At 39.4% G+C, this 14655-nt stretch overlaps 1 protein-coding gene across 2 annotated transcripts in view; it reads left to right on the plus strand.

Moving 5' to 3' along the window:
- Window positions 1–14655, plus strand: part of GRIA3 (glutamate ionotropic receptor AMPA type subunit 3) — a 382312-nt gene that overhangs the window by 352389 nt on the left and 15268 nt on the right. For both annotated transcript variants that reach the window (XM_040405082.1, XM_040405083.1), the window contains exons 11-12: window positions 5505–5878; window positions 13022–13220. In XM_040405082.1, the coding sequence (XP_040261016.1) occupies window positions 5505–5878; window positions 13022–13220 (573 nt within the window). The remainder of the gene's footprint in view (window positions 1–5504; window positions 5879–13021; window positions 13221–14655) is intronic.

The raw sequence follows: 14655 nt of genomic DNA on the forward strand, positions 1-14655 counted from the left end.
GTAGGCACACGTTTTTATGTTACAGCACTTACGTACACTTGTAGGATCTTGCACAGATTTTCTAAAGTCTATCACTTTGGTGGGCTGCAATTACTTATAGCATGAATACATATATATACAAAAACTGCATGAATTGATGAAAAATGTAGTGAAAATGAGTTTTGATGGCAAGTAAATTTCCAGACAGCTGTGGTACATATTTAAAGGCACAACACTGCATTATAGAAAGACAATTCAATTCTTATGCCTGCAGAAAAGAGTGATACATCTTCTTCTAAAACATCTTGCACAGAGTTAAGCTGAATTTGTTCTGGCACTGGCCTCCGCAAGAAATTTTTTAAAAATAATGGCACAGCGTCTTCTTTAAAAATTGCTTACATTCTTTTTTACTGCTGCTGTACATCATCCAAAGCGATTTACCTTAAAAGCTTAAAGCTTGATGTTTCCTGAGTTATGGATTGTTAGCTGGTGTGAATGTCATCAAATAATAATGAATTCTACACTTTAAAGAAACACAACCAGCACTTTTCTTAAGATGCCTGCTACATGTGCAATTTGAAATGGATTCATGCTTGATTTATGACCTTAATACGAAAGACAAGGAGGTCCACAGCCCAGAACTGGGAACATTGTACCATTCTTGTGACATAGAAGTGGTTATTTAATACATGCTGGATATGATAAATAATTTGTATATATTGTTTAACAGGAAATGATGATGCCCCCTTAAAATGTGGATCCACAGTTATTGCATAGAGTGTCATTTGTTTATTAGTCTTATATGTAATGACATGGATGGTTAGTACAAACAGTAATAAGACTATTAAAAAACAAAAGAGATGAGCAAATTGATTGTACACAAATTGGAGTTTGTTATGAACTTCCCAAAATATTCTAATTTCGACAAACTTTTGTGATTTTTCTCGCACAAATTGCTCAAAATTCCCACCGCAGATAAGAGGACAGAATAAAAGACATCTGCTACCAAAAAGAGTTTTTAATTGAAAGAAAACCTGAGAGTACAGTGTGCTTTTTAAACAGGGTGTTACCATCAGCTATCATCTGTTTACCCATAGCCATATACAGTACAGACCAAAAGTTTGGACACACCTTCTCATTCAAAGAGTTTTCTTTATTTTCATGACTATGAAAATTGTAGATTCACACTGAAGGCATCAAAACTATGAATTAACACATGTGGAATTATATACATAATAAACAAGTGTGAAACAACTGAAAATATGTCATATTCTAGGTTCTTCAAAGTAGCCACCTTTTGCTTTGATTACTGCTTTGCACACTCTTGGCATTCTCTTGATGAGCTTCAAGAGGTAGTCCCCTGAAATGGCTTTCACTTCACAGGTGTGCTTTCGGGATTTCTTGCCTTATAAATGGGGTTGGGATCATCAGTGGCGTTGAGGAGAAGTCAGGTGGATACACAGCTGATAGTCCTACTGAATAGACTGTTAGAATTTGTATTATGGCAAGAAAAAAGCAGCTAAGTAAAGAAAAACGAGTGGCCATCATTACTTTAAGAAATGAAGGTCAGTCAGTCAGCCGAAAAATTGGGAAAACTTTGAAAGTAAGGGCTATTTGACCATGAAGGAGAGTGATGGGGTGCTGCGCCAGATGACCTGGCCTCCACAGTCACCGGACCTGAACCCAATCGAAATGGTTTGGGGTGAGCTGGACCGCAGAGTGAAGGCAAAAGGGCCAACAAGTGCTAAGCATCTCTGGGAACTCCTTCAAGACTGTTGGAAGACCATTTCAGGGGACTACCTCTTGAAGCTCATCAAGAGAATGCCAAGAGTGTGCAAAGCAGTAATCAAAGCAAAAGGTGGCTACTTTAAAGAACCTAGAATATGACATATTTTCAGTTGTTTCACACTTGTTTGTTATGTATATAATTCCACATGTGTTAATTCATAGTTTTGATGCCTTCATAGTCATGAAAATAAAGAAAACTCTTTGAATGAGAAGGTGTGTCCAAACTTTTGGTCTGTACTGTATGTCACTGTCACCTTGACATTACTAATGCTGTCTTGACGTTAAAGATCTTGAACGGGGTTAGATACAGTTCTAGGAGACCTCAGATTGTCATACATGACCTTTCAGGACAATTATAATTTATTCAACCGAATCAAACCTGGCGGATCGGAACTGAAACAACTTTTGAGAAATTGACTAATCTCTAGAAAACCACATATAATCTGTCCATCACAGCTCAATATTCTCTCTCCATATGCACTATTAATTACACAGTGGGGAGGCTCCATCTTGGGATCCTGCCACACTTTGTGCCAAGGTGAAAAGCCACTGGCAAAAAACAGATCTTAAATGGCAAAAAACAGATCTTATTCTAGCAGACCAAGTCCATGCCTGTATTACATAGTCAGCCATTTACCTGAATGTCCTTCATGTCATATTACACTTTCTTTGCAGTAGCGCTGTACAGGGAGTGCAGAATTATTAGGCAAGTTGTATTTTTGAGGATTAATTTTATTATTGAACAACAACCATGTTCTCAATGAACCCAAAAAACTCATTAATATCAAAGCTGAATATTTTTGGAAGTAGTATTTAGTTTGTTTTTAGTTTTAGCTATTTTAGGGGGATATCGGTGTATGCAGGTGACTATTACTGTGCATAATTATTAGGCAACTTAACAAAAAACAAATATATACCCATTTCAATTATTTATTTTTACCAGTGAAACCAATATAACATCTCAACATTCACAAATATACATTTCTGACATTCAAAAACAAAACAAAAACAAATCAGTGACCAATATAGCCACCTTTCTTTGCAAGGACACTCAAAAGCCTGCCATCCATGGATTCTGTCAGTGTTTTGATCTGTTCACCATCAACATTGCGTGCAGCAGCAACCACTGCCTCCCAGACACTGTTCAGAGAGGTGTACTGTTTTCCCTCCTTGTAAATCTCACATTTGATGATGGACCACAGGTTCTCAATGGGGTTCAGATCAGGTGAACAAGGAGGCCATGTCATTAGATTTTCTTCTTTTATACCCTTTCTTGCCAGCCACGCTGTGGAGTACTTGGACGCGTGTGATGGAGCATTGTCCTGCATGAAAATCATGTTTTTCTTGAAGGATGCAGACTTCTTCCTGTACCACTGCTTGAAGAAGGTGTCTTCCAGAAACTGGCAGTAGGACTGGGAGTTGAGCTTGACTCCATCCTCAACCCGAAAAGGCCCCACAAGCTCATCTTTGATGATACCAGCCCAAACCAGTACTCCACCTCCACCTTGCTGGCGTCTGAGTCGGACTGGAGCTCTCTGCCCTTTACCAATCCAGCCACGGGCCCATCCATCTGGCCCATCAAGACTCACTCTCATTTCATCAGTCCATAAAACCTTAGAAAAATCAGTCTTGAGATATTTCTTGGCCCAGTCTTGACGTTTCAGCTTGTGTGTCTTGTTCAGTGGTGGTCGTCTTTCAGCCTTTCTCACCTTGGCCATGTCTCTGAGTATTGCACACCTTGTGCTTTTGGGCACTCCAGTGATGTTGCAGCTCTGAAATATGGCCAAACTGGTGGCAAGTGGCATCTTGGCAGCTGCACGCTTGACTTTTCTCAGTTCATGGGCAGTTATTTTGCGCCTTGGTTTTTCCACACGCTTCTTGCGACCCTGTTGACTATTTTGAATGAAACGCTTGATTGTTCGATGATCACGCTTCAGAAGCTTTGCAATTTTAAGAGTGCTGCATCCCTCTGCAAGATATCTCACTATTTTTGACTTTTCTGAGCCTGTCAAGTCCTTCTTTTGACCCATTTTGCCAAAGGAAAGGAAGTTGCCTAATAATTATGCACACCTAATATAGGGTGTTGATGTCATTAGACCACACCCCTTCTCATTACAGAGATGCACATCACCTAATATGCTTAATTGGTAGTAGGCTTTCGAGCCTATACAGCTTGGAGTAAGACAACATGCATAAAGAGGATGATGTGGTCAAAATACTCATTTGCCTAATAATTCTGCACGCAGTGTAGGTTTAATATATGACCAGCACCAGGTTCATTTGGAAAAAGGGTTGTTAAACTGAGAAAACCCTCAAATAGAAACTAAACAATGGGGGAGATTTATCAAACTGGTCCAAGGTAGAACTGGCTTAGTTGCCCATAGCAACCAATCAACTTCCACATTTCATTTTCTCACAGCTCCTTTGGAAAATGAAAGGTGGAATCTGGTTGCTTTGGGCAACTAAGCCAGTTCTATGTTACACCAGTTTGATAAATCTCCCCCAATATGTTTAATAAATGTATTTAGATATATATTCTTCAATAGGCCCTACAGGTCTAAAATGCTAGGAATACACATCTTATCAATTCATTTAATGTATTTTTTTTTTATTGGTTGAACGGCTAATGGGAAGAGTATGTTGCAATGAGTTAAAAGGGCTTTCTTGTACTTTTATATTGATGGCCTATCCTCAGGAAAGGCTGTCAATTTCCGATCTGTGGGGGTTCAACATCCTGCCCCCCACCAACCTGCTAATCTGCAATAGCACAGGTCCTAGAAGTTGGCACCAAAGCTACACAGCCCTGTACATTGTATAGTGGATGGAGCTAGTTACTGTGGTCATGCCCCCATTCACTTCAATGCACAATGGACAGAGCTGTGTATTTTCTATTGCTGAAGCCACTGCAAAACAGCTGATTGGCAGCTTAAACAATATTGGACCCCCACAGATCAGATATTAATGCTGAAGCTAGGCCAGCAATATACAAGGAGTGGGCTGGGAGGACTATATCTGCAGGGGAGGCTATTTGATTCATGTTTATGGAGAACTTGCAGCACAAGCGTATGGAAGTGGTGTGTATATTATAGTTCAGTTCAAAAATTGCCTACTTCCAATGCATCCAAGGTCCCCAAGTTAAGTGCTTAGGAGCCTAACAGATGCAGAGGACCTGCATTTAGGTAATGTAGTAGGTTTACATTTTACTTAAACAATATCTATGCAGAAACACTTCATCAGTAGTGATGAGCGGCATAGGCAATATTCGAATTTGCGATGTTCGGCCAATTTTTGGCCGAATATTCGCCATAAATTTTCAAATTTGAGAATTCGTCATTTCCAGTCATTATTTACTTGCTTGAGAAAATTGGCAATGTAATATATTCGCGATAAAAATTTGCGATCGACACTAAGGGGTAGGCAACTTTCCTCTTGGTTGCTAATGATGTTGCTAAGTGCCGATATTTGCGATAAATTCGCAATACATTCGCGATCAACACTATTCGTGAATACAAATATATATATAGCACTATATTCTAAATATAAAAAAATTCTCGAAAATGCCGATATTCGCAATTAAAATTCGCAAATCGAATATTTGCGCGCAACACTATTTATCAGATGCTAATTTTAAATGTGTTAAATAAAAATGATCAAGATATTGTGAAGACTTTGGTAACAAAAATGCCTCATTTTACCAAGCACATTTGCACTTATTGAAATATTTTCTTTGTTTTCAGAGAGCAGACATAGCAGTCGCCCCTCTCACCATTACTCTGGTACGAGAAGAAGTCATTGATTTTTCAAAACCATTTATGAGCCTGGGCATCTCCATCATGATTAAGAAGCCTCAAAAATCAAAACCAGGAGTATTTTCCTTCCTGGATCCCTTGGCCTATGAAATCTGGATGTGTATAGTGTTCGCCTACATTGGAGTCAGTGTAGTACTTTTCCTAGTCAGCAGATTCAGCCCTTATGAATGGCACTTGGAGGACACAGATGAAGCCCGTGACCCTCAGAACCCTCCCGACCCTCCAAATGAGTTTGGGATATTTAACAGCCTATGGTTTTCCCTGGGTGCCTTTATGCAGCAAGGATGCGATATTTCTCCAAGGTTTGTTCCATATCACTCCATCACCTTTTTGCATTTTATGGTCCTATATGGTTGCCATGGTGTATATATGTTTATTTAATAATCATTTTCTAGTACCAAATTTATTTCATGCTTCACATCCCATTCAATGCTAAGCTTCATCGTTAAACCCATTGCTTGCCACCATCTATCATGTATAATCGGTATACATACCTCAGTACCCTTTATACATGTTCATAAAAACTTATATTCACCATGTTGAGACTGTAAAATGCATAGGGTCTTTATGTTTTAGCAATGCTTGGAGGTCTACCGTGTTTTTGCTGCATATCTCATTTTACGGTCATCTGCTTGGTGCATATAACATATGTTGCTATGCAAAAGTAGCAGCTGATTGCTCTGAAGACACATGCAGCAGCAGTTTAATTACCTTTGTCTTCAGTTCACGCTTGTCATTGCACGCTCTCTTCATTTTGTCTCCATATTTGTTATGCTTTTTTTCTATTTTGTGCCTTTGACCCTTTGCTATACCCCCCATGTATTGTGCATGTTGTGATTGGCTGTTAAATCAACAATATTAATCACAATGCCATAAAACTGAACACAAATCATCAACGTACCGTAATATCTAGCTAAAATGTGCTGCGATGTAACCAGAACTTCCCCCAGACATGTAAAAACTCGTTTGATATCAATTCTAGCATTTATGTATACACATTTTACCATATTCATAAGTCATTTCCATGCAAATCTCTGAAAACATCTGCAGACGTAAACTAAAAATGTTGAAGATTAAAAATAAATTAGGGAAATTCCTTTTGCCTTCTGAAAGTCTTTTGATGATTTTAATTTTATACCTCCAACGTTCATTTCTAAGAATTTTTCAGACCATAATATCGTTATAGTGTGCAGAACCGAGCACTCATTTGGTTAACACTTTCTCCCAACTCCATCATAAACATAGCTAGCGGTATTAGGCTTTTAGATAGTCAAAAAATATTATATGTAGTATTTTTTGAAGAGCCAAAAGACGGCATTTATGCCAGAAAGCGGCCAGATCCCCGTTTGGATCCCATTATAGTCAATGGGATCTGGCAGTGCACGGCAGTATCCACCAATGCCGGATATGGTGAACTCTAGCAGTCTGTTCCTCTACCAGAACAGACTACCTGAGTTCACAAAGCATACATGAACCTAGCTTTAATTTTTTATATATTGCTCACAGGGGGTTAAAAATAAAAAATAAACGATACTCACCCTCCCCAATCCCCTGCTCCTGCTCCAGTGCATGCTGCTTTTCATCAGGAACTGAATGATCAACCGATCACTGGCAGGTGGGTCACCGCTTTGGCCAATGATTGGCAGAACAGGTATATCCAGGCATTTCCTAAGTGTCAATCAGGTACCAGGAAGTGGAAAGCAATTGACCAGACCTGCATCATTATGACAGCAGCGGGAGATTAGTATGTTTTTTTTTTTTACCCCCTGTGAGCCAATCGTCTGGATAGATCATCAGCTGATAAGCGGAGGTCCGACACCCGGGACCCCTGCCGATCAGTTGTTTGAGAAGGCAGCAGCGCTGGAAGTAGTGCCGCGGCCTTCTCGCTGTTTACCGCAGGCCCAGTGACGTCACGACTAGTATCAATGGCCTGGGCGGGGCTAAGCTCCATTCAAGTGAACAGAGCTTAGCCCCGCCAAGGCCATTGGTACTAGTCGAGACGTCACTGGGCCTGCTGTAAACAGCGAGAAGGCCGCTGCACTACTGCCAGCGCCGCTGCCTTCTCAAACCGCTGATCGGCTGGGGTCCCGGGTGTCAGACCCCCGCCGATCAGATGCTGATGATCTAACCGGGGATAGATCATCAGTTTAAAAAACTGCAGAACCCCTTTAACCACAGAAGCAAAGGACTGGGCATGTTCAAGTACAACACCTATTCCTACTGTTGTCCAACAGGGGACAGTCAAAAAGGCCCTATAAACAATAGATCAATTCGGTCAAACCAGAAAAAAACATGGAACTGCACCAAAACTAAGTGAATGTACTCAAAAAATATTCAGTAAAAATAAAAATCCTTCTTTTGCAATGAAGGATAAAATATGAATAGAACCATAAAATAATACATAAATGCACAAAATAAATGTTTAGTGGAGGACTAGTAAAAGGGGTCTGCTTATTTTAAAAAACAGAACATGTTTCCATATGGGGTGTCACACTGCGGCCCCATTCAAGTTAATTTTTCTAAATCGTTGCATTTTGTTCACAGATTGAGACGCTTTGTAATTTTCTTTACAAATAAGAACATTATAATCAGCAGACTGTTTATCATTTTCCCGAAGCAAAATCATTCATGAATGTGGTTATATGTGTGAACAATTGTTAAACTAATCTTAGAACTAAACTCTAAGCCACTCAGCAGTAAAATCTAAAGGGATTTTCTTAGATTGGAATAATCTGGTTTCCAGAAATAGCACCTCTTTGGCCATGGGCTGTGTCTGGTATCATAATTTAGCCTTATCCAGGTGAGACAGGCTTAGCTGTAATACTAGACATGGCCATGGCCAAGAGTGACACTGTTTCTGGGGGGGAAAAGCTGACATTTTGTAATCTGAGATAAGCTCTTTCAAGTGCTTATGCCAAGTTTTAAAGTTATGTGGATAGGGGATTACTAATTTATTGGTGGGGGGCTGATGGAGCCATTTCTGGTAGTCCCATAGAGAAAGAAAGGATTAGCAGGGTGCATGCTTGACCTACTGCTCCATCAGGATGGGGTAATGGGACTCTTGCTATCGGCATAGATGGGAATCCAAGTGATCACATCCCCACCAAATGGGTGTTATGTTCCACCATCCTGATGGAGCGGCAGGTTGATCATGAACCATGCAACTTCATTCCAACATTATTGGGATTGTCCAAAAGAGCTGTGATATACTCTATCTGATAGAGAATGGATGTAACAGTGGAGTAAATGCTCAGGATGGGGGAACAGGACCCCTTTTCTCACGATCAATGTCGGTCCCTACAGTTGAACACCCATAATTAGTTAAACCATGGATAAGTGGCACTGTTTTTGGAAGAAGGCAGCCAGGTTTTGTAATTCTGGACAAACCCACTAAGTCCTCATGCACATGGTGCATTGACTGCCATACAGGTCTGTAGGGGGAGGTAGCTTCTTTGCATGTCATATTGCTTGGCTACATTTGTTTTGCTACATTAAATAGTAGAATTGTATGAGTACATGGCATGCTAGTGTACAGTAGGTGGAATACAGTTGTGTATATAAGACCTTCAGCTGTCTTTACATTGTGCAGTTTGTTCTTTGTTTGTCAAAACTAGCTTTGGAAATTAAAGGGGTTATCCCATCTGGACATTTATGGCATATCAACAGCACATGCCATACATGCCCAACAAGTGCAGGTCCCACATCTGAGAACCAATTCTATATAGAGAACAGGGCCTCATCTCACACATGTAATTATCTCCAATTACTTCTATAGGACTCTTCATTTAATTCTATAGTTCTTTAAAGCTGTTTCACAAGGTTAATGCATTTCAGATATCTAGTTTCATAATCAGATGAGAGAATACAGTGATCTATTTTTCCTGGTTTTCCCTTTTCTCTTGTCTTTGCAATTTTGGTGTTTCCCTGTATCTGTTGCTACTACATATAGGGGGTCATTTAATAACTAGAAATACGTTTATATTAGGCATATTTCTGGTGCAGATTGCGGCGCAAAGGTTAGTTGTGCCGCAATGTGTGACTTTTCCCTGCTCAAGCCAGGTCTAAAAAACATGTGTAGGCCCAAAAAAAGTGGCAGGCAGTGGATCCACCGAAGTTATGTAGACACAGGTTCCTTTACATAACTTCGGCCGACCACTACCGCCGGTCTTAATAAATGACCCCCATAAAGTTTATGGTACTTAATCTGCTGCTGATCATGTTTTTGCCCAGTTGGAAAGACCGGCAAATAAGCTTTGTGACATCACATGGAAAGCTTCAAAGCTGTCCACTATTTTCCTGTCATGTAATTTCTCAGTATCTTAAATTATTATTAATATATTGAATGTCGCATTTTAGGTTAAAGTTTATATTTTTTTATAACTAATTAATTATTATCTGAATAAATTACTATAAAAACTGACAAAGGTACAATTCTATGTACTACCACACTCTGCCTCTGGGGGGTTTTGCTTACAATTAAAGATGTTCAAGTTTTTCCTGAACTTAGATTGCTCCTTCCCTACGTTCAAAGTCAACTTCAGTCCAGGCCACAATGGTCTGTCATTGGTCGACTAAAACAACACATTGGCACATGGCAAATGTTTGATTTAGTTGAAATCCTCCATATTCATGAACTTTAGTTTAATGTCTATGGGCAGTTTAAAGGGGTTTTCCAACCTTTCAGAGACATCATTAATATCAGATTGTGGGGGTGCCGGGTGATAAGCTGTTTTTGGCAGCCGCTGGTGTCGGAAACAAAACAGCTCGCAAAGCCAGAAACAGAAGGCTTCATCCTCCTCTCTGTAGTGGAGGTGCTGGTTACTGCAGCTTATTGGAAGGGGTGCCAGGTTTCGGACTGCCACTGATCTGATACTGAAGGCCTATCCAGAGAATGGGTAATCAATATCGAAAAAGTGGAAAATTCCTTCCGTACATAGTTACATAGTTTATAAGGCTGAAAAACACATCTGTCCATCTAGTTCGGTCTGTTATCCTGCAAGTTGATCCAGAAGAAGGCAGAAGAGGTGGTGCTATACAGATACATTTTATTGAATAACTCAGCAGCTATACTAAGTTGTTAATTTAATCCAATTAGAAAAGCATTCAAGTGCCAATTTTCCCCACTTTCCCCAATCAGGCAATCAGAATAACTCCCTGGATCAACGACCCCTCTCTAGTAGCTATAGCCTGTAATATTATTACGCTCCAGAAATACATCCAGGCCCCTCTTGAATTCCTTTATTGTACTCACCATCACCACCTCCTCAGGCAGAGAGTTCCATAGTCTCACTGCTCTTACCGTAAAGAATCCTCTTCAATGTTTGTGTACAAACCTTCTTTCCTCCAGACGCAGAGGATGTCCCCTCGTCATAGTTCTGGAGATAAATGGGAGAGATCTCTGTACTGACCCCTGATATATTTATACATAGTTATTAGATCTCCCCTCAGTCGTCTTTTTTCTAAACAGAATAACCCTAATTTTGAAAATCTTTCAGGGCACTGTATTCCACCCATTCCCTTTAACCTAATAATACCCAAAATTTGCACTGATGACATTTTATATTCTATTTCTAAGCAGGCTACTAGATATTGCTAAGTTTAAAGAGGTTTTAAGATAGGTCATCAATATCTGATGGCGCTCCCATGAGTGTTGTAGCCTCCTCACAGCTTACCAAGCACAGAATTGTACATTGTGTAGCATCTGTGCTTGGTATAGCAACTCAGCCCTATGCTCTTAAATGAAACTGAGCTGTGCCTAGGCCGTGTGACTGATGAACACGACATCACTAGGCTCTTCAAACAGTTGATGAGCAGGGTGGGAGTTGGATCCCCACCAATCAGATATTGATGAGCTATCCTTTGGATAGGTCATCAATACTGAACTCCCAGAAAACCCCTTATGAATTATGTCTCAATTTAGTTCTTTTTAAATGATTTTGTCACTGTATTTAGGTATTGGCGCAGGACCCCATTATCCCCATAACCATTCAATAACAAATATACATTCCCAAAAAAAAAACATTTACTTGTAAAAAAAAATACATTTTTATTCTGTAACACTTGATGGATATTTGGCTGAGCTATTTTCTCTTGTCAAGTCCCAAGGTGTGTCAAAAAGTTGGACTTTGACTCATAATGAGCCACAACCAAAAGGTGGCACCAACAAGATGGTTCTGTTTCCCTGAGAGATACCTTCTTGCATATTATTATGGAGCATTGCCACTAAGTTTCCATACCTGCCTATTCTGCAAGACAAAAAGAGGAGGAGGGGGGGACTGAAAGTACAGTACATGAAAAAGGCAAAATAGTGTGAGAATATCTAACAAACATAATATATTTGCTGGCTGTATAGCTAATGTTAATGAAGGCTGGAGCTTCACTTCAAGACAAATATAATTACAAGGTCAGAGTAATCATTGAATATTATTGCATTTCTAATCATTTTTATGTTTCCATTTTTCATACATACATTCTTAATTTTGTAAACATTTGTTTTTTCTGCTTCCTTTTGTCATCCACTTTTAAGGTATGCAGTTTTATTTTACATATTTATTTTACATTAGTTTTTCCTCATCTCCTCCTACATTATCTAGACCTTAATACCAGTTTATGAATGAATAATGCTCCTGGAAATGATATTGAATTCAGGTTTTATGTTCAAATCAAAGGAAAGAGATGATAATTTGATATTGACATCCATGCAGCTTTGGTTTTGCTATGTAAGACACATTGAAATGATATATACATAGTGAAAAGTTATTGAATAGTAGCAAATGTTTTTCATTGGTTTATGTTATAGAAATTCATAAATTAGTGATGAATTTGTATTCTTGTGTATTTTCACTACAGTAGATTCCATGGAACTTTTGAGAGAGTGCACAGAGCAGTTTATCTTACATTTTGCATAGTATTTTAAAAAACTATGGATTTGGATATGGCTGTTTATCTCAATTATTCAAACATCTGACTACTGGGATGTATAAGTGTAAAGGGCCCTTTACACAGGCTGAGAATCTGCCAGATAATCGCTAATGAGCCTTCATAGGAACACTTGTTAGCGATTATCTTGCGAGTGTAAAGGTGCTGATGATTACCCGATAAACGAGCAAAATGCTAGTTCATCGGGTAATTGTATAGTTTGTATAGGCACCTAAATTGTCATTTGCAGGCAACAGATCATCCTATGTAAGCAGCCTCTGCTGCCAGCAAACAACTGTATGGGGACAAGCCATGGCATTAGTGATTGCTCCTCCCCATACTATGGAGGAGATCGCTGCATGTACACGCAGCAGTCTTTTTCACTGTAGAGCAGGCACTTGCCACGAAGGAGTGTTTCCTTCCAGACAATCATCTGCAAAATTGGCCAGTGTAAAGGGGCCTTTAGTCATCTAGAGCAGCATAACTTGGATTATGTGGATAAATGTCTAATTTCCTTTCTCTTTCAGATCTCTTTCTGGGCGAATAGTTGGAGGAGTGTGGTGGTTCTTCACTTTGATCATAATCTCCTCCTATACTGCCAATTTAGCTGCTTTCCTTACAGTGGAAAGGATGGTGTCACCCATTGAGAGTGCAGAAGATCTGGCTAAACAAACAGAAATAGCTTATGGCACTTTGGATTCTGGCTCTACCAAAGAATTTTTTAGGGTATGTTCTTTATTAATTTTCTTGTTCATACAATATAGTCTTACATTAAGTGTATAAATTGGTATTATGTGCTTTTGACTGGCTTCTAATACAGCATATGATTACAGCACTTTATGTCTTGAGAAGGAATTTTTAAGCTTTGGTTAGTTCTCCAATTACATGAATATTTTATCATGAAATGTTTGTTTACTCATGGCCCATATGCTAATTAGATGCCATGTGCCCACTGGGCAGTGCTTAAATGGGTTATCCAATGATTAGTGTAAAAAATTAAGATCATACATCATATATAACATAATAATCTCTTTCAAACAAACCTAGAACCAGCCCTGTATCTCACATGCATCCAGAGATCTTCCCATTCATTGCTCCAATTATTTGGCAATTCTTCTTCTAGATTTATTTCGGGCTGACAGCTCAGGACATGCCTTCTTTCTCAGGGGGTGTGTCCTTTCTCAGGGAATATGTCCACTCTGCTAGAGCTTTCTCCTTGTAACTGTCAGTCTGACCGAAAATCCAGCTGGTGGCAGTTGAAGGATGGAACCAAGTATTTGCATCCACCTCTGAGACATGGTCACAGGTATAAAGAAAAGAACAAACAGCAGGTGGTGCTATACAGATACATTTTATTGAATAACTCAGCAGCTATACTAAGTTGTTAATTTAATGCAATTAGAAAAGGATTCAAGTGCTGCTTTGAAAATCTAGAATTGTGTTTGTGGGACAACCCCTTAAAGCCAGGAAGCATCCTGAGGTTTCACTAGTTACTCCTCCCAGACTCTTCCCTATTGGTCTTGATTGTAAGTTTTAGCATTCCCCTGCATCATGTACAGTACAGACCAAACGTTTGTACACACCTTCTCATTCAAAGAGTTTTCTTTATTTTCATGACTATTAAAATTGTGGATTCACACTGAAGGCATCAAAACTATGAATTAACACATGTGGAATTATATACATAACAAACAAGTGTGAAACAACTGAAAATATGTCATATTCTAGGTTCTTCAAAGTAGCCACCTTTTGCTTTGATTACTGCTTTGCACACTCTTAGCATTCTCTTGATGAGCTTCAAGAGGTAGTCCCCTGAAATGGTTTTCACTTCACAGGTGTGCCCTGTCAGGTTTAATAAGTGGGATTTCTTGCCTTATAAATGGGGTTGGGACCATCAGTTGTGTTGAGGAGAAGTCAGGTGGATACACAGCTGATAGTCCTACTGAATAGACTGTTAGAATTTGTATTATGGCAAGAAAAAAGCAGCTAAGTAAAGAAAAATGAGTGGCCATCATTACTTTAAGAAATGAAGGTCAGTCAGTCAGCCGAAAAATTGGGAAAACTTTGAAAGTAAGGGCAATTTGACCATGAAGGAGAGTGATGGGGTGCTGCGCTAGATGACCTGGCCTCCACAGTCACCGGACCTGAACCCAATAGAAAT

Source organism: Bufo bufo, chromosome 8, assembly GCF_905171765.1.
Source record: "Bufo bufo chromosome 8, aBufBuf1.1, whole genome shotgun sequence".
Lineage (NCBI taxonomy): Eukaryota > Metazoa > Chordata > Amphibia > Anura > Bufonidae > Bufo > Bufo bufo.